Source organism: Ruditapes philippinarum, unplaced genomic scaffold (assembly GCF_026571515.1).
Source record: "Ruditapes philippinarum isolate M1 unplaced genomic scaffold, ASM2657151v2 ctg9601_1_1_1_1, whole genome shotgun sequence".
NCBI classification, from domain to species: domain Eukaryota; kingdom Metazoa; phylum Mollusca; class Bivalvia; order Venerida; family Veneridae; genus Ruditapes; species Ruditapes philippinarum.
Genome location: NW_026865336.1, coordinates 37,011 through 63,406, shown reverse-complemented (window position 1 = coordinate 63,406; position 26,396 = coordinate 37,011). Strand labels below are relative to the sequence as shown.

General features: G+C 32.1%; 1 protein-coding gene across 1 annotated transcript; it reads right to left on the bottom strand.

Moving 5' to 3' along the window:
- Positions 1-13,963: 13,963 nt before the first annotated feature.
- LOC132728676 (uncharacterized) lies at positions 13,964-25,912 on the bottom strand. Its single transcript, XM_060714353.1, has 12 exons — positions 25,696-25,912; positions 21,771-21,887; positions 21,210-21,314; positions 19,894-19,973; positions 19,196-19,390; positions 18,410-18,539; positions 17,728-17,859; positions 16,801-16,929; positions 15,950-16,081; positions 15,595-15,726; positions 14,569-14,700; positions 13,964-14,333 (listed from the first exon to the last, which is right to left on the bottom strand). The coding sequence occupies exons 1-12, from the start codon at positions 25,763-25,765 to the stop codon at positions 14,308-14,310; spliced, it is 1,380 nt and encodes a 459-aa protein (XP_060570336.1). The 5' UTR covers positions 25,766-25,912; the 3' UTR covers positions 13,964-14,307.
- Positions 25,913-26,396: the final 484 nt, after the last annotated feature.

Here is a 26,396-nt window from a genome sequence, read left to right as displayed (position 1 = left end):
GCACACCCGATCCTCGACTTCCCAGTGGATGTCGGGAGTCAGGAATAAAGAGTGAAATAGAAGATATAAGAAAGAATTGATTGATCTAAAGGAACAAACCAATGTAAATATGATATAAAATCTCGATTCGAAATAAAACAAGTTCTCTACATTATTTTGTACAGCTCGGAAGATTGAGGAATCTAAAATGTAGATATTGTTGATAAATTTCAACTAAATTTTCTTGACTTATTTAAGATTTCAAACAGAATACACCAAATTGTACGTTTTATATAAATATCTGGTAATTATTCCTCTTTTAACACGTTTCAAAGGTAGTGTATTACATTGTGGGTAAAAAAAGATAAAATAGGTAATATTTTGTATAGAACTTCCCTATTGCTCTTTAAAAAATTCACATGGATGTACTTAAATATTTTACGTTCATGGCAATCTGAATAATGTGGGTATGTCATTTTTCTGTTGGTTAGAACAGAAAATTGGAACTCTTCGTTCATATGTCTTAAAACCACTGTTTTAAAACATCGAAAGCGAAAGTAGAAAAGTTTACGTCGAGTTCACCCATGGTAATGTTTCAGTTTATTTCTCCATCAAAACTTAATCGATCTTTCCAAATTAACTAAATATGTCTGGTTTTAAGATAGTATTGGTTTTTTTCTGCAAAATGGATACTTTTTGTTAAAATGACGATAAATTGTAAATTTGACGAAATTTGCGAACGATCTGGATATTTACCACTAAATCAGGTCCAAAACGCATTTATTTTATCAAAATCTGTATTTGATATATATCTTCTACTTGAATTTGATTGGTCATCCATCAGCTCTACTTCCCATAGCAACCAGTGTCTTACATAGCAACCATTGACTTTCCACAGCAAACAGTGATTCATAGCAACCACTGATTTTCCTTAGCAACTATTGACTTCAATAGCAACCAATTTTCCCTAGCAACCATTGACTTCATTAGCAACCAATGACTTATCATAGCAACCACTGACATCCATAGCAAGCAGTGACTTCCCATAGCAACCAGTGTCTCACATAGCAGGCAGTGACTTTCAATTAACGCCATATACTTGACTTTCCGTGATATCAAGTGACTTCTTATAGCAACCAATGATTTTCCGTAGCAACCATTGACTTTCCATAAGAACCATGATTGTCTTTCCATAGGAATCATTGACTTTCCATAGAAAACAGTGACTTTGATTGTAACCACTAATGAGGGACTTTAGTGGACTATCTTCCCTTGATAAAAACCGAGGGTAACCAAAATGTAAGTTGGTCCAAATATTTGGAATCCTTTGATTTTATGGTTGAGTTTTATGTAAGACAGGTTTATATGTCTTAATCAATTATTTCCACATGCATCAACAAATATGTAAACCTTAAGAAATAAATGTTTCATATATGTCAACAGATTCTACATCTTATCGCAAAATTTAATCTGAATATTACAAATGATCATAATTAGCCCTAATTAATTTAGTTTGCTACAAAGAAATAGGCGATAAAGTCAGAGTAATCCAATAGCTTAGGACCTACCTTTTTATAGGGAGTACTCAGGGGAGGTTATTCACTAAAGTCCCTCATTTTCCTCAGCAGCTATTGACTTCCGTAGCAACCATTGATTTTCCCTAGCAACCATTGATTTCCATAGCAACCAGTGACATTTCTTAGCACTGACTTCAATAGTAACCAATGACTTATCATAGCAACCACTGACTTCCATAGCAAGCTGTGACTTCCCATAGCAACCATTGTCTCACAAAGCAAGCAGTGACTTTCAAATGCCGCCATAGACTTAACATTCCGTAATATCCAATGACTTCCTATAAAGTAACCAATGATTTTCCGTAGCAACCATTAACTTTTCATAAGAACCATTGTCTTTCCCTAAGAACCATTGATTTCTCATAGAAAACAGTGACTTTGATAGAAACCACTGATTTTCCTCGGCAACTATTGACTTCCGTAGCAACCATTGGTTTTCCCTAGCAACCACTTACTTCCATAGCAACCAGTGACTTATCATAGCAACCACTGACTTCCATAGCAAGCAGTGACTTCCCATAGCAACAAGTGTCTCACATAGCAGGCAGTGACTTTCAATTGCCGCCATAGACTTGACTTTCCGTAACATCCAATGACTTCTTATATAGTAACGAATTTCCATAAGAACCATTGTCTTTCCATAGGAACCATTGACTTTCCATAGAAAACAGTGACTATTATAGTAACCACTGATTTTCCTTAGCAATTATTGATTTTCTAAGCAACCATTGATTTTCCCTAGCAACCATTGATTTACATAAGAACCAGTGACATTTGTTAGCAGCCACTGACTTCCATAGCAACCAGTGACTTCCCATAGCAGCCAGTGTCTCACATAGCAAGCAGTGAGTCAAGATAACTTTGTCTGTTCTTGTAGGCAGGGCTTCCTTTGACAGACAGAATCTTAAGCTAAATTTTTCTGTTAGTGTAGGCAGATTAACAGATTATCTATCTATATTAAAGTTTAAGATTGATTTAATTCGCAGTTCACAGATAAAGTCTTTTTCAAAATAGATCAAATTCGTTTATAATTAGAGTTCTTTTTATACACATAGTAAAACGTCAAAATCTACGAATGACATTTCTTTTAGTTGTATAGAACTGTTATGCACGACACTCACGTGCATAATTTTTACATGCTTGCACTAATGATTCATACTTAGTGCTATACATATATAGTTTAGAAGAAGATATTTGTAAAAAAACTTAGAAAGGTCTATATTATTTTTCTTATCAGTGTGCTGTGTAATTGATAATTATACATTTTCGCTTGTACCGGCGGAACCATACATTTAATCAAATATTTTGTTATGTTCCACATATTGTATTGTAAAATTCTTGGGTGAAAATAAAAGATATGTTATAATTGGTTCTTATGAATGATTATGATTTTATATTTAAAGTTCAAAATAGCATTTATTATATCAAATCAAAGTTGTAAAAACATCATTTTCTTTCTAAAGTAATGTCTTCATGCACAATAAGGGGTCGGAATGTTTGGTCCATTAAAGGGGTCTAGGTGTCTTAATTGTCGAGGTATCAAGGTTGAGATTTCAAAGAGTCGTTTGTTAAATTATTATACATCTCATTGAAATCACACACAAGAGCTTATTTGCATGTATATTCATCTATGATGCCATTAATCATCCTTCTTTAAAATCTGGACGGATGACATTAATTGACATAAGAGGATACAAGTTCCATCTGCGGCTTGTTTGTTTACAGTGATAAGATGTAATGTGTAAATGAAGCTTATGGTAATTAATACATGTAAATATACGCTCGGATATTTATGGAATTCGGATCAAAAAGACCTGATGGCACACTATGTAAACCCGTAGACTGTATCCTTTATTTTAAAGTACAATACATGGGATTTTACTTAAATATTTGAGTTATTTCTTTAATAAATTGTGCAATAAAAAGAATTTCTATTTTATGTTTATTAACATGCAAAATACATGTAGTATTGTTTTGATACGATAGTATGAAATACGACGAGAAAGGCATCATTTAAGATATAAATCGCAATAACGATGTACAAAACAATGCAAATGTGTAACATTTTATAGATTAGTATGGTCACATTGTCTATTTGGCAAAGTAGGCAAAACCTACCGTCTGTCTGTAGGCAGCGTCTACCCAATGCAAGCATTGCCTGTCGTCTTGAAGCCAGTCTGTTCGTCCCGTTTTATACATATAGAAGGTGGTACGTGTTCGTGTCCGCTCTGAAACTTCAGCATTCATGAAAGGATTACAAAATTTTCTTTCATATATGAAATAGCCATAGATGTATGGTGTGTCGCGAACAAGACCTGGGTTTCTTTGACAAGGGTTAAGGTCACTCTGGGGGTTCAAACTTTATCATTTTAAATTTTTATTTTATATAAATATAGAAGGTGGTGGTAATGTCCGCTCTGAAACTTGGGTATGCATGAAAGGATTTTAAGTTTTCTTTCATATATGAATTTACCATAGATGTATGGTGTTTTGCAACAAGACTCGGGATTTCAACGGCTAAGGTCAAGGTCACTGTGGGGTTCAAACTTTGTCAGTTGTGATGTTAATATACATATAGACAGAGATGGTCGTGTCTGCTATGAAACTTATATGCATGAAAGAATTATATTTTTTATTTCACATATGAAATTATCATAAATGTATGATGTGTTGCCCTTCAGACCCGTGTACCTACGCCTTAGTTCAAGGTCACTGTGGGGTTTTAACTTTTTCAATATTTATCTTTTATACATATAAATGGTGGTTGTTGTGTCTGCTCTGTTACTTCCATATACATGAAAGTTTCAATCTTTATTTAAAAATATAAAGTCACCATAGATGGACAATGTTTTGTGAACAAGACCCAGGTTTCTTTGTCTAACTTAAAGGTCAGTGCTGGGGTTCGAACTTTGTCACTTTTTACCACCACATTTCTTCGGGGCATTTGTTATGTTCTGTGACAGCTCTTGTTTCATTTAGTTATGATCTTCTTTTCATCCGCATTCAGATATAGTCCGGCTACAATGAAAATTATATTTTATAAATTTCACTAGTGGTTTATCGGAATATAATCATCTGTTATATTACAGTAAAACACTGGAAAGCATGAAATAAATACCTTTTCTCTTTACTGACCTTAAGATCCTTGTAGATCGTTCAGCACGACATTATTGTTGTGCTTACGGTATTTTTAGTTTCAACTTTTCGGCATTTTCTAGTTGGGTGGTTCCAATATTCCTACTTGAATAATGTTGAATCACCCTTAGGATATGTTGCCTACTTTTTAAATTTGTATTTTGACGTCTTTTCTGTGATACGCAGGCTTCATAACCTCTGATTCCCTTTCAAAATTCCATTTTATTTAGTTCCGCCCATTGTTTTCTCGTTTAGGGCACACGCTTTTTATTACTTGGGGACCATACGCCGCTTTTCATGGAATGGCACGGAAGTGTCACATTGAAGGTTCCATGATAACCGCCGTATGAACACATCTGCGGATGTTTCTAAATTCAAAATTGTACTATTTCATGTTTAAATGTTGAATTGTGCTTAAGCCGGTGCTAGGGGGCGTGGACGGTAACTTGCACTTTCCAGTACCGTCCATGAACAGGCTCAATCAAACCGAGCCTGCAACATTTTCAATTTTGCCGTGTTAGGCTTACTTTTGGGAGTCTGTATTTATCTATTTTAAATTTGAAATACCCCTTGATTTTGTTTATTGCCTGACAAGACACCAGTGAAAATACGGAAAATATGTTTCACTGCAATTTTTTTCACAGTGAAAATATGGTAAATATTAATACGCATTTTATTTCATCAATGTTTTTAAATTTTTCATTTTTTTAAGTATATAATACAAATAACTTGCAGACCAAGTTTGAAGGATTTAGTGATGTGTTAGATGTATACAATGAAGTTACACCTACAATAAAACTTGGCGAGCCAACCAATTTGGCACCTTTGATTAAGAAAGCTATTGAGATCGTTAGAGAGACAAATGAAGTAAGACCTTGACCGTTGCACTTGAATATACATATGAATTACCGCAGTTTTTCGGTTCTTTCTGTCAAACTTAGGTAAAGGACCTCAAAGATGCAACAATTTGAATTAGTACATACATTTAGGTTTTTATCCTGTCACTTGTATCAATTTCGGCCCGATAACAAGGTGCCGTATATTTTTACTGATCTACGGCACTTGATCACGTGGTATGCATGTTTTCCGGACTACTTTTCAAGAAAAAATATAAAAACTGTCGTTAAATCTTCTGTGTGTAGAATAACAAATTTTGGAAACGTTGATAAAACTTTGTTTGTTTATTTTATTCCACTCTATAATTTTTCAAGCGAAATAAAAATTATTAAAAGTGAAATAAATGTAAAACTTAACTCGTTTGCGACATTAAAATAGTGTTTGTTTTGCACGTGCTGTTTGGCCCTACATTGTGACCTCACGTAAACAATACTTTAAACGTCTGAACAGCGTTAACGACTGAATAAAAGATATTGGTGTTCGAATTCATTTTCTTAGTTAGACCATTTTTTTTCATTCTAGATAGTTTTCACAACAAAATTCGACAAAAAAATTGTTTTTATTTATCACATTTTTCAAACAAAATGGCGCCCTCAATGTGAAAATACACAGGGAGATAATAAGAACGGCGAGTGCATTGTTGTAGAATAATGCACGCTTCGGTACGGAATTCCATAAACGACAGCCTACTGTTTACTGTCAACTGCATACTGTCAACTGCTTACTGTCAAATGGTTACTGTCAACTGCTCAATTTCAACTGCTTAATGCTCTCAGTGACTGTTTAATGCTTACTGTTCATTGATGAATGCCGACTGTTACACCTGTCAAATACCCGATTAACTGCCTGAAAGTAAATGTTGGCTTTTTACGTACTTCTTCCAATGTGTTTATATGTTACAATGAGGCCGTTTGAAACAGTATTGGTCAAGGAATTACTCTGTATCATTTATGAAGACTTTGACTGAAACCTTGGGACTCGTTAGATTTATACATGTACATGTATAATTCTCGTTTTACTAAGCAGAAATATAAGGATATATCTTTGCAGGCATCTGGAACTTTTCCAAATCATAGACCTGTAAACTTTATAAAATGTCATCAAGCCAAATATTACAAGTTTATTCTGTCATTAAATCTTTTTTGGTAATTTTGAGCTACCAAATATAACTGCTTGCTTAATTATTTATACATGTATATCCCTGTTCAAGCTTGTAAAAGACAGTCATTTAGATACATCTACCATATAACGTGTATATTATTATATTATTTTGAGCCTACCCTATAACTATAGTGCTTAATGATATTTTTAAACGGAGGCCTTGTAATTTCAAGAACGTCGTTGTTTTACATTTAAATTACAGTTCGCATTTTGAAAATAATGCTATAATGTTTTGTTCAAAAATGATCTAGATAATGGTGCTCAAAACATAGATAAATAGATTTTCAGACAAAATTATATATACATGTACCAGTCACGTCTCGGATTACCAGTAGTTTATTCTAATAAACGTTAAACGTACTGGGAGAGTATACACATTTCATGGTCCAAACCATACATGGAACCGTTTAGTTCTATCTACTTGTTCTGGTGATTGTAGACCGTACATTTATACCTTAATTCTACAGTCTTAGATTTGACTTAAGAAAATGTTACTTTAGTAGATGTTAAAAAAATATTCGACAGAAGCATGCTGACTAAAATAGAGAAAATAAGAATCCCTAAAGAAAGCCCAACACGGCAAAATTGAAAATGTCGCAGGCTCGGTTTGATTGAGCCTGTTCATGGACGGTACTGTCAAATGCAAACTACCGTCCACGCCCCCTAGCACCGGCTTAAGCAGAATTTAACTTGAACTGGTACAATTTTGAATTTTGAAACACTCGCTGATGTGTTCATATGGCGGTTTTCACGGAACCTTCAATGCGACACGTAAGTGCCATTCCATGAAAAGCGGCATATGGTCCCCAAGTAAAAAAATGCGTGTCCTAAACGAGAAAACAATGGGCGGAACTAAATAAAATGGAATTTTGAAAGGGGATCAGAGTTTATAAAGCCTGAATATCACAGATAAGACGTCAAAAGACAAATTTAAAAAGCAGGTCACATATCCATATCCTAAGGGTGATTCAACAGTATTCATGTGAAGAATACTGGAACCACCCAACAAAAAAATAGCCGAATAGAAAAAAACTAAATTACCACAAGCACAATCACAATTATGTCAATTATTGTGTTATAATTGGAATAAAATCATTGAAAGATCTTTGAGTTACGTGGACATTATTATTTAATACAAAGGAATGTTAGTATTTGTTATACGATATCATGAATTGCGGTATCCTAAATTTGAGGCATGTAATGCCTTCCACATGTAATTCTTTAGTTTTTGCAGCATTGCCTGTGTTACCTTCAGATTGATAAAGGCATTTAAAGCACAGGAAAGAAAACAGATTATTAAATCAATATATTGCTGGACGGCCGTCTTTTTATTTCATTGTCTTAAGAAAAGAGTAGGTTAACTTGTAAAGCTGTTATGAAGAAAAATATTCAGTTAACTTGTCAGATATTGGAGCTGCAGATGTATTTCTTATGGAACTTATAATATAACGTAATCTTAATCTTCCTTATACATACTTTTCGCGATCCTATGCATTTAAAATTGATGGACTAAGACTCTATTTAAATGAGGACAATGTTGAATATTGTTTTTTCCAACTTGGTCATGTTAAACAAACTGCTTTATGGTTAACATATATACAAATACGTATAAGTATTTTCATTTCATTTTCTCATAATTTTGTTTTCCGGGAAGCTAAACATAAACAAATTTACATGAAAATTATGATATTTTATTTTTAAAGAACTTTTTTATGTACAAATAAAATGAAAAACAAAATACACTTATTGATTATAACACTATAAAAAAGTATGTTAAGTCCCAATAATGAGACCAGTAAGCTAATATTTTCTTGTATAAACCGTTTTTTAAAAATAAGAATTATGACACGTCTGTAAAAATCAAAATCTATATAAAATATATTTGTAAAGATTAGGGGTAAGTAATTAATATAAAAGCAGAATTATAATTAAAAGTTATGTTATGAATTATATAATTGTTATGAGATTAATCATATTAATATAAATAAACTCTTCAATATAAAGTGATATACAAGTTGTAAGAAAGGTAACTTAAAAATGCTTCATATTATACCATAAAAACTCTACACTATGTCTTAGAACTGTTTACCTTAGTTGTCAAACTTCTGGAACCCTGATAGAAATAGTAATGACTTTCATTGGATGATTCTGGCAAATACGAAGGCAGATTTGCTCATTGGTTTAACTTGCGTAAATTGCAGAAAGAAATAGAAAAAATAACCAACCTTGAAGTTCACTTTTAAGTGTGATTGTTAACAAGATAATTATAAAAATTATATAAAAAATGGATTTTAAACAAACACGTCAAAAAATATATTGTAACATTCACATGATCATTTTGTCTATCAGAAGTTTTTAAGTAAATTTGAATAGTTAAGAATCTATTATTTTTCAGAGTTTTTCAATAGAACAATTGAATATAAACAAGAGAATAACATTTCATAAAAGTAAAATAAGCTGGTCCAAACTGTAATTTATCACTTCATGTTTGCACTCTTTATGTCATTTTAATATTGAACGTTTTTGAAACAATTTGAATACAGCCAAGTTTGTCTTTGTTTATGCTTTCAGAAGGAAGCCAGTTAAACTCGTCTTTAAGAACAAATACATTTATGTAGTCCTTTTCCTCTTCCATTGTAATTTCAATAATTTCATACAGGTGTATTGGTTCTGTTACTTGTCTGTGAAGTCAATGAAAGTATAGGCTGTTCCTCCATTGGAATGTTTATGTCAGATTTATCATCCTCTGTACTAGAATAAAAAAAATCTATAATTAACCTTCAAAGCACATATCTTTGCAACATAAACTTTTAAGAGTGCAATCAACTTAACATAAATGCATAACATAACATCTAATAAGGAATTACACATTTATAAGCTATAACTAACAGCCTATGAAAACTGAACCAAAATGATCTCGTAAAAGAACTCACACATGTTCGATAGCCTAAATTTCACCAGTGATTTTACAGATATTCTTCTAGAAATGTATTACATTGTCAAATGAAAGTTTAATAAACTATGATTCTAGATAAAATAAGGGAGTGTTGACATAATGGTCCAGATCTCCGCCTCTCAACCGAGGAATAGTGGACTCAGGCCCGTCCATGTTGATTGTTGAACACAGATTCTTTGTGAATAATTTATTATTAAGTTGATTTACCTATATTTGACAATTTATCAATTACCTGTGCAAGAGGCACGTGGAACCATTTCATAACATAATCAACGCAGTGTGCAATGGTGGGACATACACAAGTCATTGCAATGACTTCGAAATAACAAATTATTAGGCTTAATTATAATATAATCCTTTTTAATTTACTTACCATTGTTTTCCCAGCAGCTTTTTTTCAACAAAATGGCGGATGCACATGTGTGTACATTCGGAATACTTATATTTGATCCATACATAGACTTAGACTGTCAATAAGCAGTTAACAGTAGGCAGTGAGCAGCAGGCTGTCCAGTTAGCAGTAGGCAGTGAGTAGTAGGCTGTCGTTTATGGAATTCCGTACTTCGGGCCTTATTTATTTATATAGAAACATTTCCGATAGTGTGATTAAAGGTAGTTTGCCTAATAAAATTCTTTAAAAAAACGGTGACAGGATAAATAGAATAATAGATTGGTGCCGTGGATGGAGAAAGTTTATCTGGCTCTGCTCCGGAATTATTAGGTTCGCCTTCGGCTCACCCAATAAATTCCTCCGCCTCGCCAGATAAACTTTCTCCATCCACGGCACCAACCTATTATTCTCTATACATACGCTACAAAAGTACAAAGAATTGCTGTTTTTTTGTGGAAACATGCTTTTCATCGTCGGAGATACATGTTTACTTAATTGGTATATCAACGACATATACATGTACATTATTTTAATTAGCGTGTCCAATAAAGCTCTTTTAGACCGTTACGTAGTTGTGCAATAATTAGAGCTGCTTCATAGTCACGTGATAATACTGCTTCCCCTTCAGCTGGTTGTCATAATTTGATATTTGAGGGATAGCAACAACGCATCGTTCAGGACACATTTCCTTTTGATTCAATTTTGTTTTGTTTTGTGAATGGAAATAAAGTTCGTCTTCTGTTTATTAATAATAGCTATTGAAATTTCGTTTATATCTTTTAATTAATATTTATCGTACGATTTCCTTTATCTTTTCAGTATCACATACTTGTAATTGTTGCCGACGGTCAGGTTTCCAGTGAAGAAGCCACAAAGAAAGCTTTAATAGAAGCATCGCATTATCCCATCTCTATAGTAGTTGTCGGTGTTAGCGATGGTCCTTGAAATCAATGAAAACTTTTGACGATGAACGTACCGAAAGAAAGTTTGAAAATTTCCAGTTTGTAAATTTTCATGAAGTAATAAACAAAGCAGAAAATCCAGAAGCTGCCTTCGCACTAAATGCATTGATGGAAATACCAGAACAATGTAAGTACTTAAAACAGATAGGCCTTTTAAAATAATCAAAGATACAAGTTGAAACGATTGTACATCGTTTCGTTTTATTCATTTTGATATATATTAATCCGTAACATGTATAATTTGTATTATGAGTTAGTCCAGCTTTAAATCTGGAACAATTTATTCTAAGTATAAGGGATTTAGATTTCATTTTTTTTTTAATAAACTAAGAGCTTAGCAGCATTAATTTTTACCTAAAATTTTACTCATCCCTTCTTTGAAATCTACATTATTCATTAAATTTTGTAGATTATTATTACGATCAATACGAATTTGATTCTTTATCATATATTTCATATTGGTTAAAAATATAAGGAAACATTCAATGATCGTATGGAAATAATCACAATCGATGCATCATAGCGAAGAATTAAAACGGTCTTTCTGCTGCTAAACAATAAACACTTCATATTTATCCGCCACAATAGCTCGGTCACTAACATAGGATCTTGTACAATTAGTATAGTGCAATGTACAGGAAAATAAACGATTCGTATTATTTATCAAAGTTCATTGAAGGGACAAAGGAATGATGAGATAGATCATGGACATCTGTTGTTTACAGGAAAATGCCAAGCTATACATACTTGCTGAAAGCTTTCAGTTTGTCCCTTGAGAGCTTTGCAATAAGTAATCAATGAAGAGTTAGAATTGTGCAGAATGCCAATTATGGAAGCAATGTAGGAGGACATGTGGCCCAGATCACCGGTGTGTCAGTTGTACTCGTATGTTTGGACATACGTCACGCATAGAAAATGTGAGATTTGATTGATTTTATCAAAAGTCATTATAATTGTCATTTCTTCCATTTTTTGCATAACATCTATGTACACATTGATACAATTACGACGAAGTCAGCGTAGATAAATTACGCGAACATGCAAATTTGTAAATTTATCTGATTCAGAGCGCCATGAAAAATAGCTGATTGGTCCGTTTAATACATGCACGTAAAAAGCATGAGCCCCGAAAAAGCATATACTTTAATGCATGTAGAAGTCTCTGAACTTTATTAAATTTCTCGCCCTGTAGGCTCAGGCTTGTAAACACGCCTATTATTGTAGCCATAGGCGTATGCGCAAAAAATGAAGATTTATATTCTATTGTACTTGTCAAATTGTTTGCTTTGGTTCTTCTTGAGAACGTGATATTTGATATAGGTTACAGAGAAAACAGAAACCAAGAACAATTAAAAATGAATTTCACAATATCATTTTATTCAATGAGTTAAGTCAATTCAATGAAGCTACACAAAATAATATCATTATGGTTTACCAAAAAATGTTAATTATGGAATCGAACAACATTTCCATTGAGCTTTAAGTGCAATGCTAACATTTAGTGCGGCGTTACGCTGTTTGTATAACGTTACGTCAAATTATACGCTCGGTCGTATAATACAATTCTTACCGAGGTGCGAAAATGAGCACAGTATGTAAAAAATTGAGTTTCCTTGACGTTGAGACGGGGGATTTAGAATGGCGCTTTTACTTTATGTCTTTTGAACAAAACAGATAAATGCAGACAAAGAGGTATCCGCGCTTATAGATTTTATTGTATTATTTATAGAGAGTGAGATATAATCCTGGTTGCTGAGTGCTTGAATGCGAACAATATTAATTATGAGAAATATTTTAAACAATTGTAAAAATCCACAAAATATGTTTAAGGTAATTGAAGATTTAATTCTAGACTGCAGATGTGTCTACACCACATCGATGAAAAGAAAAGGCATTTAATTTCGCATCCTCATGAACATCTACACATTTAAGAGATCCTGAAAACAGGATAAAAATGCATTTGATATGAAAATTTGCATAAAAAATAAAATAATTGAATAAAATGAAAGAAGATTTTCGGGCAATTTTGGAAATCTAGCATATTAACAATTTTATTCTGGTCATTTAATAACACAGTAATTGTTCATTTAATTACACAGTAATTGTACGAAAATTCATGCAAATATCCTAGTCTACGAACGTGGGTGATGTGATGCTAATACCACATTTGCAAGGTCCATAGCTTCATTATGAAACAATCATTGCATAATATAAAATCGGTATACAGTTATCTTACAAATTTAAATACAGATTTAGGTAAAAGAGAACTGTACAATGCAATTTATCGCCAAATACAACAGCGTACAATATACCTGCGAATATTGACTAAAATTAACAAATAAAAACTTTTACGACATTGATATGATAAATACTTCATTACTTTGATTTCAATATGTAAATGATTAGCATATACATACTTTACAAAGTCCAACAGTTTGCTGCTTACGACCGACCTTTAGCTCCTTCAGGAGAAATAAATTTTGTTATACTATTAAATAGTTTTCATCAGTTAATTATATTGTTTCAACTTAACACATGTACTGTGCAAGATACGAGTTTAGATCCTCTGATACAAATATCAAATATGTCTTTTTGACAGGATGTAACATTTAATCGATGCGAGTGCAAATAATAAACTTTCAAACTTTCAATATGAATATCGCAAAGTAATTAACATAAAGTAATAAATTTAAGTAAAATATCAACAACATTTAGGTCTATAATATACATGTGATGGTAATCTTTAAAACCTCTCTTTTTGTTAACTCAGTTGTGAAATTAACACTGATTGCATGTATAAAAATTAAATTCAAGTTAATCTTGAACAATATATTTATTGAAACTTGACTAATCTAATGCAAAACCATGCGTTTAAACTACAACAACTTACAATTATTCACACAATAATTAAACATAGGTTTGTGTAGTTTGAAGACAAATAAATATTTTTTACGTAAAATATACCAATAATGCTTGATCTTAAATTCGAAACAATTTCAAAATGCTTGTTTATTATTTATGTTATGAACAAAAACTTTTTTTAGAGTAAATGAGACATAAAATAATAACTTATAAAAGTCACCAAAGGTCTAACGTGACAGCACGTTTCGACCGGTTACGTTTTCTTGATATCTAAAATAAATTCAAACTAATACTTGCAACCATATTGACTCATAAATAGTTAACAACCTTGATTTCCGTCTTGGCATTTGCTTAAACCAGTATCAGTAAAACTGTTTTGTTTTACTTTCATACTTTTGTTTTCTGTTGAACATCTGGATAAAAAACACAACAACATACATAATTATTTAAAGCCGTATTAAATGACAGATCTATTTCAATTTTGATATTCATGAATTAAAATATATGAAAACCAAAATATCTTAATCGTTCAGTGTGTTATAGTGTTCTTTTTTTAAAATAAACCTAAATAAATTAAAAGTCGTGTATTCACTTTTTTATATATGTTTAGATACATTTTTGATAGAATCTTTAACCATTCTTACCTACCTTTTATACATCTTCCATTGATTGGAACAGCATTTTCTTTACATACGCATATATTATTCATGCATTCAGCGTTTTCATCAAGTTCACAATCGTCACCATCATTTCCAATACATATACCATTGTAAGCTTCATCTGTGTGATTTTATAGTTAGAAAACTATCGTAAAACTTCCAAAATATCACCAATTAATTCAGCAAAAAAAAAAAAAAAAAAAAAAAAAAAAAAAAAAAAAAAAAAAAAAAAAAAAAAAAAAAAAAAAAAAAAAAAATGAATCATTTAAAAATAAAATAATATAAAAAGGTGCTTCTTGACTTAATCCACTTGCCCCTCATCGCTATGGTTTCGAATCCAGACAGGGACTTTGGATTCTTTCATGTAAGGAAGCTATCGGTGGGTTCTACTCAGGTGTCTGTTAGTGTCTGAAAAATGTACAGTAGGGAACCTGAGGTCTTCCTTCACAAATAGAGCTGAAAAGTCGCCATATAACACTGTGTCGTTGCGACGTAAAACCCAATCTAGAAAACAAATTAACTAACGAGCTTGCGAAAATTACACTTTATTTGTAACATTCAACGATATTTATAAATTGTGTTGTGTAGCATAACTTAAGCGGATTAAAATATTTCGGATATCGGTGTTAACAAGAAAGGAAACAGTTAGAATGTTCTAAAGACAAAGCATTCATTGCACATTTATAGCTAAGTGGAATCGCGTCGCACTTTTATTAAAGTTTTTCGTTCATTACTCGAATGAAACGCCACTGGTCTAGAAAATCATGGCACTATAAACATTATGTGCTATATTCATCACGATAGAAATACAGAGTCATGTAATGTACTGGCAAAACGTATTATAAGACCATGGCACAGACATATGGCAAATGCCCATCATGTCAACATTAAATGTTAGCTATGCAATGTTGTGAACTGGCTAAGCTTATTTTACGCTCGCCACACAAAGCTGACATTCTAGAAACATTTTGATAAATTGAAAGTTATTATTGTCACCAAAAACAGACATAATTACCTGTCTTGCAAATCCCTCCAACTGCACTTGTACCAAAGATGCATTTACACACTCCATTTGCACATTCTGTTTTATTATCAAACAAACATTTTTGACCGTTACTTTCTTTGCACCGTCCACCAAAAGTTTCATCTGAGAAATAAAGTAAATAAGTAGCCATATTAAAACATAGACAATTCAAAACGCTCTTAAGGACAAGTATTATTTACCATTACATGGTTTTTTAACAAAATTTTATTTAAGAAAGCTAAGCAAATAAAGTCACAGCACTTTAAAGCGAAGGGCACCTTGTTTTACGGTTGATAAAATGCATTACTGAACATCAACTGTTCTTGTCAGATAGCAGTCAACTTACCAGGTATACACTTGCCATTCGTTGGAACAGAATAATTCTTGCAAACACAAATACCTCTCTGACATTCTGCATGTTTATCTTGTTTACATGTATCCCCATTGAAGCCCACACAATAACCACCGAGTTCTTCATCTGTGTAAATTGTGATATATAAATCATGGCTTTTATAAGAAAATAATCTTTAATACTTATTGGTAGATGTATGCTTTGTCTAACATCTTTTGTGTGTTTAAAGGCAAATTATGCATCAGAGATGCTTTCATTTTTATATCTCATAATTATTTTGTTAATTTGTTACAGTTTCCAAAACAGTAATCATTTGCTAAAAAAACTTTTGCTTCTTTTGCTTTGTTTGCAATTGGTATTACTATAGTGAATTAGTGTTTTGTATGGAAGTAAAAATACTACTTTGTTTACATTTTGCTACCTAAACAACACATGACTGCACATTCAACCTACTTTCTTCAGTTGTTAAACTTCTAACGTGCTCTAAATCCATTACTCAAAATTAACCAAACACAGGTTGGAGATTTCAATAAGATAAATAAAGGATTTTTGAGGCATAATGTGCCTTTCATTTGTGGTTTAATAATTCACACATGCCACTTAAATTATTCCTGGTACAAGTTTACTTTCTTACTATTATTAATCCTGTACTTTAAACATCATTTTGTTTGAGTTGTGAATTGACGAAGTATCGTTACATCTTAACTCAATATAATACAATTTGTAAAAGATATTATTTTTTCCCGAAAAATAAGAAGTTCGCCATTGGAAAATTAGTAGACATGGTTTCAGAAACAAAGAGAAATATTCTGGTAGATACATATATCAAGTATATAAAGCTTTACCTTGAACGCATATCATCTCTCTTTGACGAGTTCCATTGCGACATAAGCAAAATCCATCAGCACAAATTGTATTCTTGTCATTTTCACAATGCTTCCATTCTCTTTCACACGAACCGCCAGCATATCCAGCTATACGTGAAAATATGTTAGATAAAAATGATTAGATAATTATTGGTTCTTCGTTATTTTACATAACAAAGTCTTGTGTCGCAGTCCACGATATGGGAAAGGTTCTGCTTACAGGTTCTGGGCTTGAGGGTTGCTGTAAAAATATAGAGACGCGCTCTCAGAAAATATCCATTATCAAACAATATTAAGTTTGGCTCGCGCCATGAAAATCTTCAGTACGAGTGCAAATACAAAATAATGACAAATGACACAAAATCATGAATGACAAAATGTAAAATAAAAAGTATGGGATCCATATAGACATTCATATTTACCTGTAAAATTACAGAGACGCGCTCTCAAAAAATATTTATTATCAAACAATATGAAGCCTGGCTCGCGCCATAAAAATCTTCAGTATGAGTGCGCATGCGTGAAGGTACTTAGTGCGGAAATAAAATATTTATGATTGAGGCCCTTACCAATGGTAAGTACATACTTGTTAATAAATGAATGAATGAAGAAATAAATTAGTAGGATGAGTGGATGAAATATAGAAAGGGACATAAATTTAGGACTTCACAAGATTTATACATTACCAAATACAACAAACATGACATGGACATGTTAATTACATAATCTACGGTGTACAATACGGGACATACATTGACAAACAACATATAGAACATTAACACATCAAAAATATGACCCTGCGACACTTGTAACTGCAAGTTGCAAACATTTTCCCTCCAGAAAACCTTTACAAAGCAAATGAAAATAATTTGAAATAATTTGAAATAAAAAAGGGGACATACTCACGCATTCTATTTATAAGATAGTTTGGGTGATCAAATGGCTCCAACCCAAGAAATTGTGCATACGATCCGCCGTACCATATCAGTAATTCTGTCCTGGGTTGTATGGCTCGAAATGCGAGGTAGTATATTCTTTCTGAATAAATAAATATGATTGAGTAAAAAATAATAATTATGAAGCCAAATGAAACAAAATACTTTGTAATTATTCTGATTTTTAAAATTTTACTTTTGAACTAGATTTTATTCGAATGAATTATCAAGAAAAAGGCAAGCAAATAAAAATTTTCCTTTTCTTTTTTCAAAATATTTTTTTCGAAAGAATCATGTTTTATACTTTTCTACAGATTTCTTCTATCCCGTCAATAATGCATATATTTTGTTTATCCTGTGCCAATGCCAATGTTCTTTTAGTATTCACATTTTATGCTTACCAACTAATATCAAAAAAAGTTATAACTGCAGAAAAAGAAAACAAACGTATTTGCGTATACGATTTGAAAATCTTAATCATTTACCTTTCATTGAACAGCATAGAACAAAGAAACAAATTTTTACATTTCATTTGTTCAAATTTTTTTTCTACATCAAGTAAACTTATTTTCAGATATTTTTCTGCTGGGACATCCTCCATTGTCCAGACATATCATTATTTGTATCTTATATTGAATGCCATTGTGCTTCACCTTGAAATTCTATGCCAATTAAATTTTCCATAGCTGCTGTAATTGGGGTGTTCATGTATCTTAACCAGTTAGACTGAGCAATGTTGGTTCCATCTGTCCAATAAACATCTCCTCCGTTTTGAGGCCGTATCTTCATTTGTTAAAACAATATAGATTTTTAGAAGGCATGTAATGTAAAATGTTAGATTCAAAGCATCTCTCGACAGATGAATAACAAAATAATTATAAGAAATTACAAGGGATAACAAGTAAAAGTTAAAAGTACGTTCAATTTATATTTTTGAAACACAGTGTTGTCAAAAATAGAATTTTTTACGTTAAGGCATGGTCTTTTGTTTGAAAGCCTCTGGTAAAGGGTAACAATAAAAATGTTACTAACTCAGTTTGATCAAGGCAGTAATTAATACTTGCTTCCGTCAACATCCCTTAATATAGATTAAAGATGAATTCAAGATTAACATGTACAGTATGCTGCTGTTACTTTAATCATACATATTTATTTAAGCTCGATTGTGAAACAAAAGTTCTTGCAACTTATATTCATCCTTATCCAGCTGATTTACTCGAACTAACAAGCACTTGTGTTATATCAGGAAATGTGGTCGTGACCGACATCAAGCTCGAACCAACGATAACTGGATTTAGAGGCTGGCACATATGCTACTATTAACTATGGTATTTTTTCAGAACTCAGAAATGAACAAAATGTGCTTACTTAACAATTTTAGGACATGTGATTAAACTTAAATGAATTGGTAGAAAAGCGGCGTAAAATTGCATATTTACCGTCCAGCTGTATATACTTGAAACATCATCAACTTCTGGATCAAATGTCCCTTTGAAGACGCTTAAAACTGTGTATGCCTCAATGTAAACATTGGTAAAAACTCCTAACCCTGAGTCGGGAATAGACGATTGTTTAACTTCAAATCCATCAGAAACGGTGTTAAGTGCTCTCCTTGGATCATAGCATACTGAAGTCTGACACAGTGTAAATGATTTGTTAACATTTATACTTTACGAACATCGTTACAACAAGTATATGTATATAATGTTTATATAAAGGAGTATAAGTCAAGTTGTACTCGTACGAAAAAGTATATATGCATTTAAAAAAAATAAAATTCCAGACAGATAATGGTAAATTGATTTCATACTCCTATGTTAATCATCGAAAACATTGTTACATAAGATGCTTCAGTTATTTAACACACGAATATTGTATATAAACAGAATAAAATGTTCCGCAACAAAATAGTATGCTTCTTTCTTCCATGTAATAATTAAACAGTTTGCATAACTAGCATTAATTCGTGCATTCGCCTTTCAGTAATACAGCAACACCAACAACAAAAGAACTTAAGTTTTGATCTCTTATTATAACTTAAATCATATTGGATATACTACTAAACGGAGTGAATATTTTTCAAGCATTATTTATATACAGTTTGGGACACACACGAAAATTGATATTTTGAGCATACCTTTTTGTCGTGAATCATTTGGGAAAATGGTTGCATAATTTCACCATTCCAGTCTTCGTTCTCTGTCCATATTTTTGTTCCTATTAAGACAGACATGTAATATTGAAGGTAATTATTTTACTTATGAAGTTTCAAGTATAAATAATAAATATCCAAAATAAATGATTTATTGTTAATAACCGATATTTGACTATTACATATTATATATGTATAGCCTAACCATATAAATTTGTTCACAAAGTTAAATCAATTATATCAAGATACAAATGATGAGTTACTATCAGTAAACGGCTGCACGATGCCAGAAGCTAATTGCTTTTTTTGAGCAAATCAAAGGTTTATTGTACATCACATAAATATATTAATATCCCGACAACTATAAAAAGGAAACAAACAAAAACATAGTATATTATATATAACTTATAATAGCATTTGATCATGTTAGATAATTAAAGCACTCTATATTCATTTTGATTCATTTCAAAAAATAAAACAACACAGTTGCCGCTTAATACATCAGCAGTTATGCATATATCATATCGCTCTTTTATTATTTAACAAGAGCACCGCTAGGCGGAGCATTATATGCCCGAAAGTGATTTTTTTAGTAAAGATGAAGCATTTGTAAGACATGGGAATTAAATAAAGTATTACCACCTTCAGATAACAATCCTCCTATGAAGTTTGAATATTGTGGGCCAAATGGAACTTAAGTTATGCTCCAGAAACTGTTTTTAGTTTTAAAGTAATAGTGACCTTGATCTTTGACCTTGTGACCCCTAAATCAATAGTGGTCTTTTACCCAATATGGACAATCATACTATGAAGTTTGAATATTGTGGGCCAAATGGAACTTAAGTTATGCTCCAGAAACTGTTTTCAGTTTTAAAGTAATAGTGACCTTGATCTTTTACCTTGTGACCCCTAAATCAATAGTGGTCTTCTACCTAATATTGACAATCATCCTTTGAAGTTTGAATACTGTGGGCCAAATGGAACTTAAGTTATGCTCCGGAAACTGTTTTTAGTTTTAATTTAAGGTCATAGTGGCCTTGACCTTTGCCCTTGTGACCCCAAAATTAATAAGGGTCTTGTTCCCAATATGGACAATTATTTTATGAAGTTTGAATATTGTGGGCCAAATGGAACTTAAGTAATGCTCCGGAAACCAAATTGTAAACGGACGGACTGACGGACGCCAGGGGGCCATATATAACATAATATGCCCGAAATTCTTTCTGGCATTTAAAAAGGATCTCTTTACAATAACTTGTTACTTTATTAGGAACAACTTTTAAATGTTCATGTTAACATACCCTTAGGAGAGCATTCCAACGTACATGTTTTCAGACTTTCAAACAATTCTCTGCGGCGACAAAACCCGTAATTTTCATCACTATCTGGCAAGCACTGATCTTCGCCTATATGAGTAAAACTGTTGTTTTTGATATTTACAATCATACCACAACAATATTTCTCTTTCTTTTCATGTAGATTGATTTATTATTCAAATTATGAAATACAAATAGAATACAACATATTTACATAAACTGCTTACAAACCAATTTCTATCTTTCATAGAATAATATAAAAATTATGCTGTGGAACGTTTTGCATACGCATACGAATTATTATATTATTAATAGCTACATTTTTCATTTTAAATGTTGCAGTTGTTTTCAGAGTAAAGCAGCATATTAAGTATACGAAAACCAAATTCAGACGAATACATGTATTTCAAAAGTGCAAGGAGATTTTATATATGTCTATATTTATATTAAAATGTTTGTTCTGTAATAATTTTAAGACCATGTGATAATTATAAGACCGTGTGATAATTATAAGACCATAGGTATACAGATTGTGTTTTCACTCACCTCTGTGGTTTATTGTACAAATACAAATCATCAAATCTCGATTACATTTAGAATATTCCCCGCCATTACCCAATATACATTCAACATCATATTGACAACTGTTGCCAATATCGACACCTGGAACATGAAGAGAAAGACTAGGCAGTGATAATTATTAAATATATACATTCACTTTTAATTTATATGTTACTGTTTTACATTTTTATTCTTAAATGTAGCTAAGTGAAGGAGCTGACTAAAATCAGATTGAATGTTTCTACACATTACATCGGACAGAATATGATGCTTAACAATGGTTCCTGTAGAGGCTTTATTTACGTTTTGTTCGTTCAAGTTTCTTTTAAAATCGGAATACCTTTGAATTAACATGAAAAAAAGATATAGAAACCGGCTGATACATTACATATTTATTTAGGTTTTACGTCGCTAAAAGACAGTATCAATTTATGTGTGAAATCATGTTTCACGGCAATTTCAAACGCGCAACAAGCGTTTTGTCTGGTACCAAGCTGTTTGACAAACATCATGCATTCATATAATATTTCGACAATATATTGTCGGCGACATTTTCAGCAGACAAAAATGTTCAAACAAGCAAAGTGTTAAATTAACTATTACATTAATTTTTGATCTATAATTGTTATTGGATTAGCCCCTAAATGTTAAAATTTTTCAAACCGTTTTCGCAAAACAGTCCAATATGCACTACATTTGCTTTACAAAGTTAACCAAGTAATTATTCAAACAAGTTAATAAGGTTTAACACCATACAATTTCAATGATAATTACATTGAATATTACAATATTTGAAATCACCAAAACAAAAGCTGAGGTTTCATTTTCTGTGTTTTGATTTTGCAAACATTCTCTCCAATTAATGACGATGTACGTTCTTTTGCTTGATATCTTAACACAGTTTCTATTGTTCTTTTTTCTTTCTTTCAAGATATGTCCATGGATCTTTTATAGATTCACTAGGGTGATCGCAGCCCTCAAATACGTGCATTATAACCCTATTTTATTTCCCCAAATAATAACAACAATGGCAATCATATTTCTAAAATATCAGAATATTACTATTTTTAAAGGACATTGATTCGCAAGCATAATAAGTTAAAAAATATTTATTTCCACATCAGAACGTACATTCATATCGATAACACCTAAGTAAAAGATGTGTAAAATGGCAATGAAAATCTGTCAACGAACGGATTTATGAATGTGTATTGATTACGCATAAGGAGACAGTAACAAGCATTAAAAGTACATATTTGCAACAGATGTTACACCAGGACAATGCTCCCAAAGGTGCAAGGTAAAATTTAAAGAAAAGAAAATTACATTGCAAAAAGATAATTAACATATAATTCCTTTTCTGATAGTTACATGCTTTCACTATGCTTAAGCTTAAGTCAACAAACTTTACAAGAAAGCTGATCTGCATATGTAGTTGTGCACCTGGGGTTCCACATGTGGATTTAGTTTTGTTAAAGTTATTGCCCTTGACTTTGTAAAATTTTGCGATATTTTTATCCAAAAAACTCTTTAGCCTAGACCCATGAAACATTACAGAAATGTTGGACATCATTTATAGTCGTGCATTAACGTATTGCTTTTATATAAATTCAGAGTTTGTAAAGTTATCGCCCTTGAATTTGTAAAAAAAACATTCCAAAATATTATGTCACGTGTAAACCTAAAAGTGATTTAGCTAGAGTCTACAAATTTTACCGTTTTTTTAGCATGGGAAGTTGTGCACCTGGTGTTTTGCGTGTTGCTTATTCAGTTTTTAGAGTTATTGCCTCGATTAACGAAAAGAAAAAAATGCAATTTTCAACCTGTGTCGCATAGCTCACAAGCATTTGACCAGGAGACATTAAACTATGCAGGAAATTTGATCAGCATGTGCAGTTGTGCACCTAAGGGTTTGCTTGTCAATTTGTTTAGTATTTGTAAAGGTATTGCCCTTGACTTATAAAAAATTTGCAAGTTACAACTGTGTCTTGCGTAACTCAAAAATGATTTGACCTAGATTCATGAAATTTTACAGAATTGTTGGTCAGCATGTGCATCTGAGGTTTACCTTTTCCTTTTAAGCAATACAGTGTAACTTCCGAATTCCGGAACTTCTGAAATCCGGAAACTTCTAAAAACCGAACAATTTTTTCGGTCCCGATTTTTTCCCTTTTATTTTCTATTAATATAATACTTCTGAATTCCGGAACTTCTAAATTCTGAATTCCGGACGATATTTTCGTAAAATTAGAGTCAAATCAATGCAATTTTACCTCCAAAAACCGGAAATATCCAAAGGTGTGAAATACATTGTAAATCGAGAATGTTTACCCTGCAGGAAGATTTAATCTCCCTATCGATTGTTTACTAATTAGCGGTGGTCGTGTAATTTGACACGCGTTAAAATCACAAACTGTGAAATGGTATGTTTGAAGTGATGGGGTTAATCAAAGTAATTTACGGCGGTCAGTTAATTTGAAGTGTTTATTAGCGGATTAAATGACAATTAATTGGACAATGTATGCATCAAACGTCTAAAGGGATTTTATTGCATTTGATGTGATAATTAATTAACTGACAGACAGACAGACAGACAACAACGGACGATATGTTAGTTTATGCAATTAACAATATTTCTACAAACTGATAGAAATTCAAAAGCTATGCAGGTAAGATAAAAAAAAGTATTCTTTTCATTCACATCTTTATCTTGATTAAAAGACTATAATATATGATATTACAGCAATGGCCACATCTTCCTTGACATTTAGTGATATTAAGTGGCTTACTCTTGTTCACATTATCATAAACCTCTGAAATCCGGAAACCTCTGAAATCCGAACTTTTTGACAAGTCCCATGGGTGTTCGGTTTTCGGAAGTTACACTGTACTAATGACATAAAATTGAGATTTGAAATTCTAGCAGTTCATTCAGGAAATATCAAGATGCCACCATTGGTCAAAATGAATGTCAAACTTAAACCCTAACCATAATTGGCTTTGGCTGTCCTGTAGAATTTCCTTTGTCCGCCTGTCATACTGTCCTTCTGTTCGTCATTAGACTGACAAAACAGTGGAATCGGGTGACATCCATGTTTAATGGACACATTTCTAGTTTGTAGCTGAAATGTGACAACTAACATGAACAATTATGTTGACGTATTATTCTTTTCTTTTGTGGAGTAAGTTTGTATGTTTGTTTTTGGGTTTTACGTCACATCGACACAGTATAGGTCATATCGCGACGTTCCAGCTTTACTGGTGGAGGAAGACCTCAGGTGCCCTTCCGTGCATATTTCAGGCACGAACGGGCACCTGAGTAGAACCACCGACGTTCCGTAAGCTTGCTGGATAGCTTCCTCACATGAACGAATCCAAAGTCCCTGTCGGGATTCGAACTCACAGCGGTGAGGGGCAAGTGGTTTGAAGTCAACGACCTTAACCACTCGGCCACGGACGCCCAATGGAGTAAGTGGTGACTGAAAATTGTTAAAGGTCTTACACCATAAAACCATGTTTTAACTTCACTTTGTCACTCTGTTTCTTTGTAGAATGTTTAGGAATTTACATAAATGATGATGAATTTACAATAACACTTATTCAAATCTACGCTCAGAGGTTTACCATGCTTAAATCCACTTCAAAAGCATTGAAACATTTTGATTTGACCTCGTTGTATGCCAAATTTGTAGACAAAAGTAAGCCTTGCAAAGTGTATTTCTTTGCAGCAACCGAGCACTTAAAATAATGAAAGAAAAGAAAATACATTTTTCGTTTTTTATGCTACCACATTTGAATATGAGGTGTTTGGTAGCATGTAACATTCTGATATAAATGTAGAATTTCGTATGAGTAATAATGTTAATTTGCATGTATTAAAAGTAAGTGAAAATATAAGTGTATAATATACCTTTATAGCTTGATTCACACAATGCATAATAACGTACAAATACAATCCAAAACAAAGTTATCACTAGCATCTCTATCCTTCACACAAAAACGAATGACAAATACAAGTAATTATCTCATTTTATCGTTTGATATATAGAAACAATACGTTTCTACAGTTTATTCAACACTGCTAACAAACATCTGGTTTAATAGGAAGACTGGGAAGTACACAAATTTAATCATATATAGATGCAACAGTTTAACAGCCGGTGCGTTAGATAAACAAAAATATATGAATGTAATTATTTTGCAAGCTATTGACTGATTTAATCAATAAACAGCATCATGTAGAGTTTAGTGAACTAGTTGTACAAATAGATGTGTAAATGTGTTAATGTTTAGTGGAATAATTAATATCTTTTTGTTTAAAAATAATGAATAACTGTGTTAGAAATTGTCAATTTTTAATATTTTTGTTCCACTAAGGTATCCTACTTAATACACGAGGAACGCCAACCAAATCTTAACAGAACATTGTTGTTACAGCACTAAACACATTGTCTTTTAATTGGCATAATAATATTATTCATTTCAGTATTTTCATAAAGAAATGATTTGTTTTAAAAAAATCATCGTTTTATTATTCTTAAAAAATATCAATTCATTGGCTTTTTGTCTCTTAAATACCAGGTGTCATTTTATACTCAACAATCAGATTGT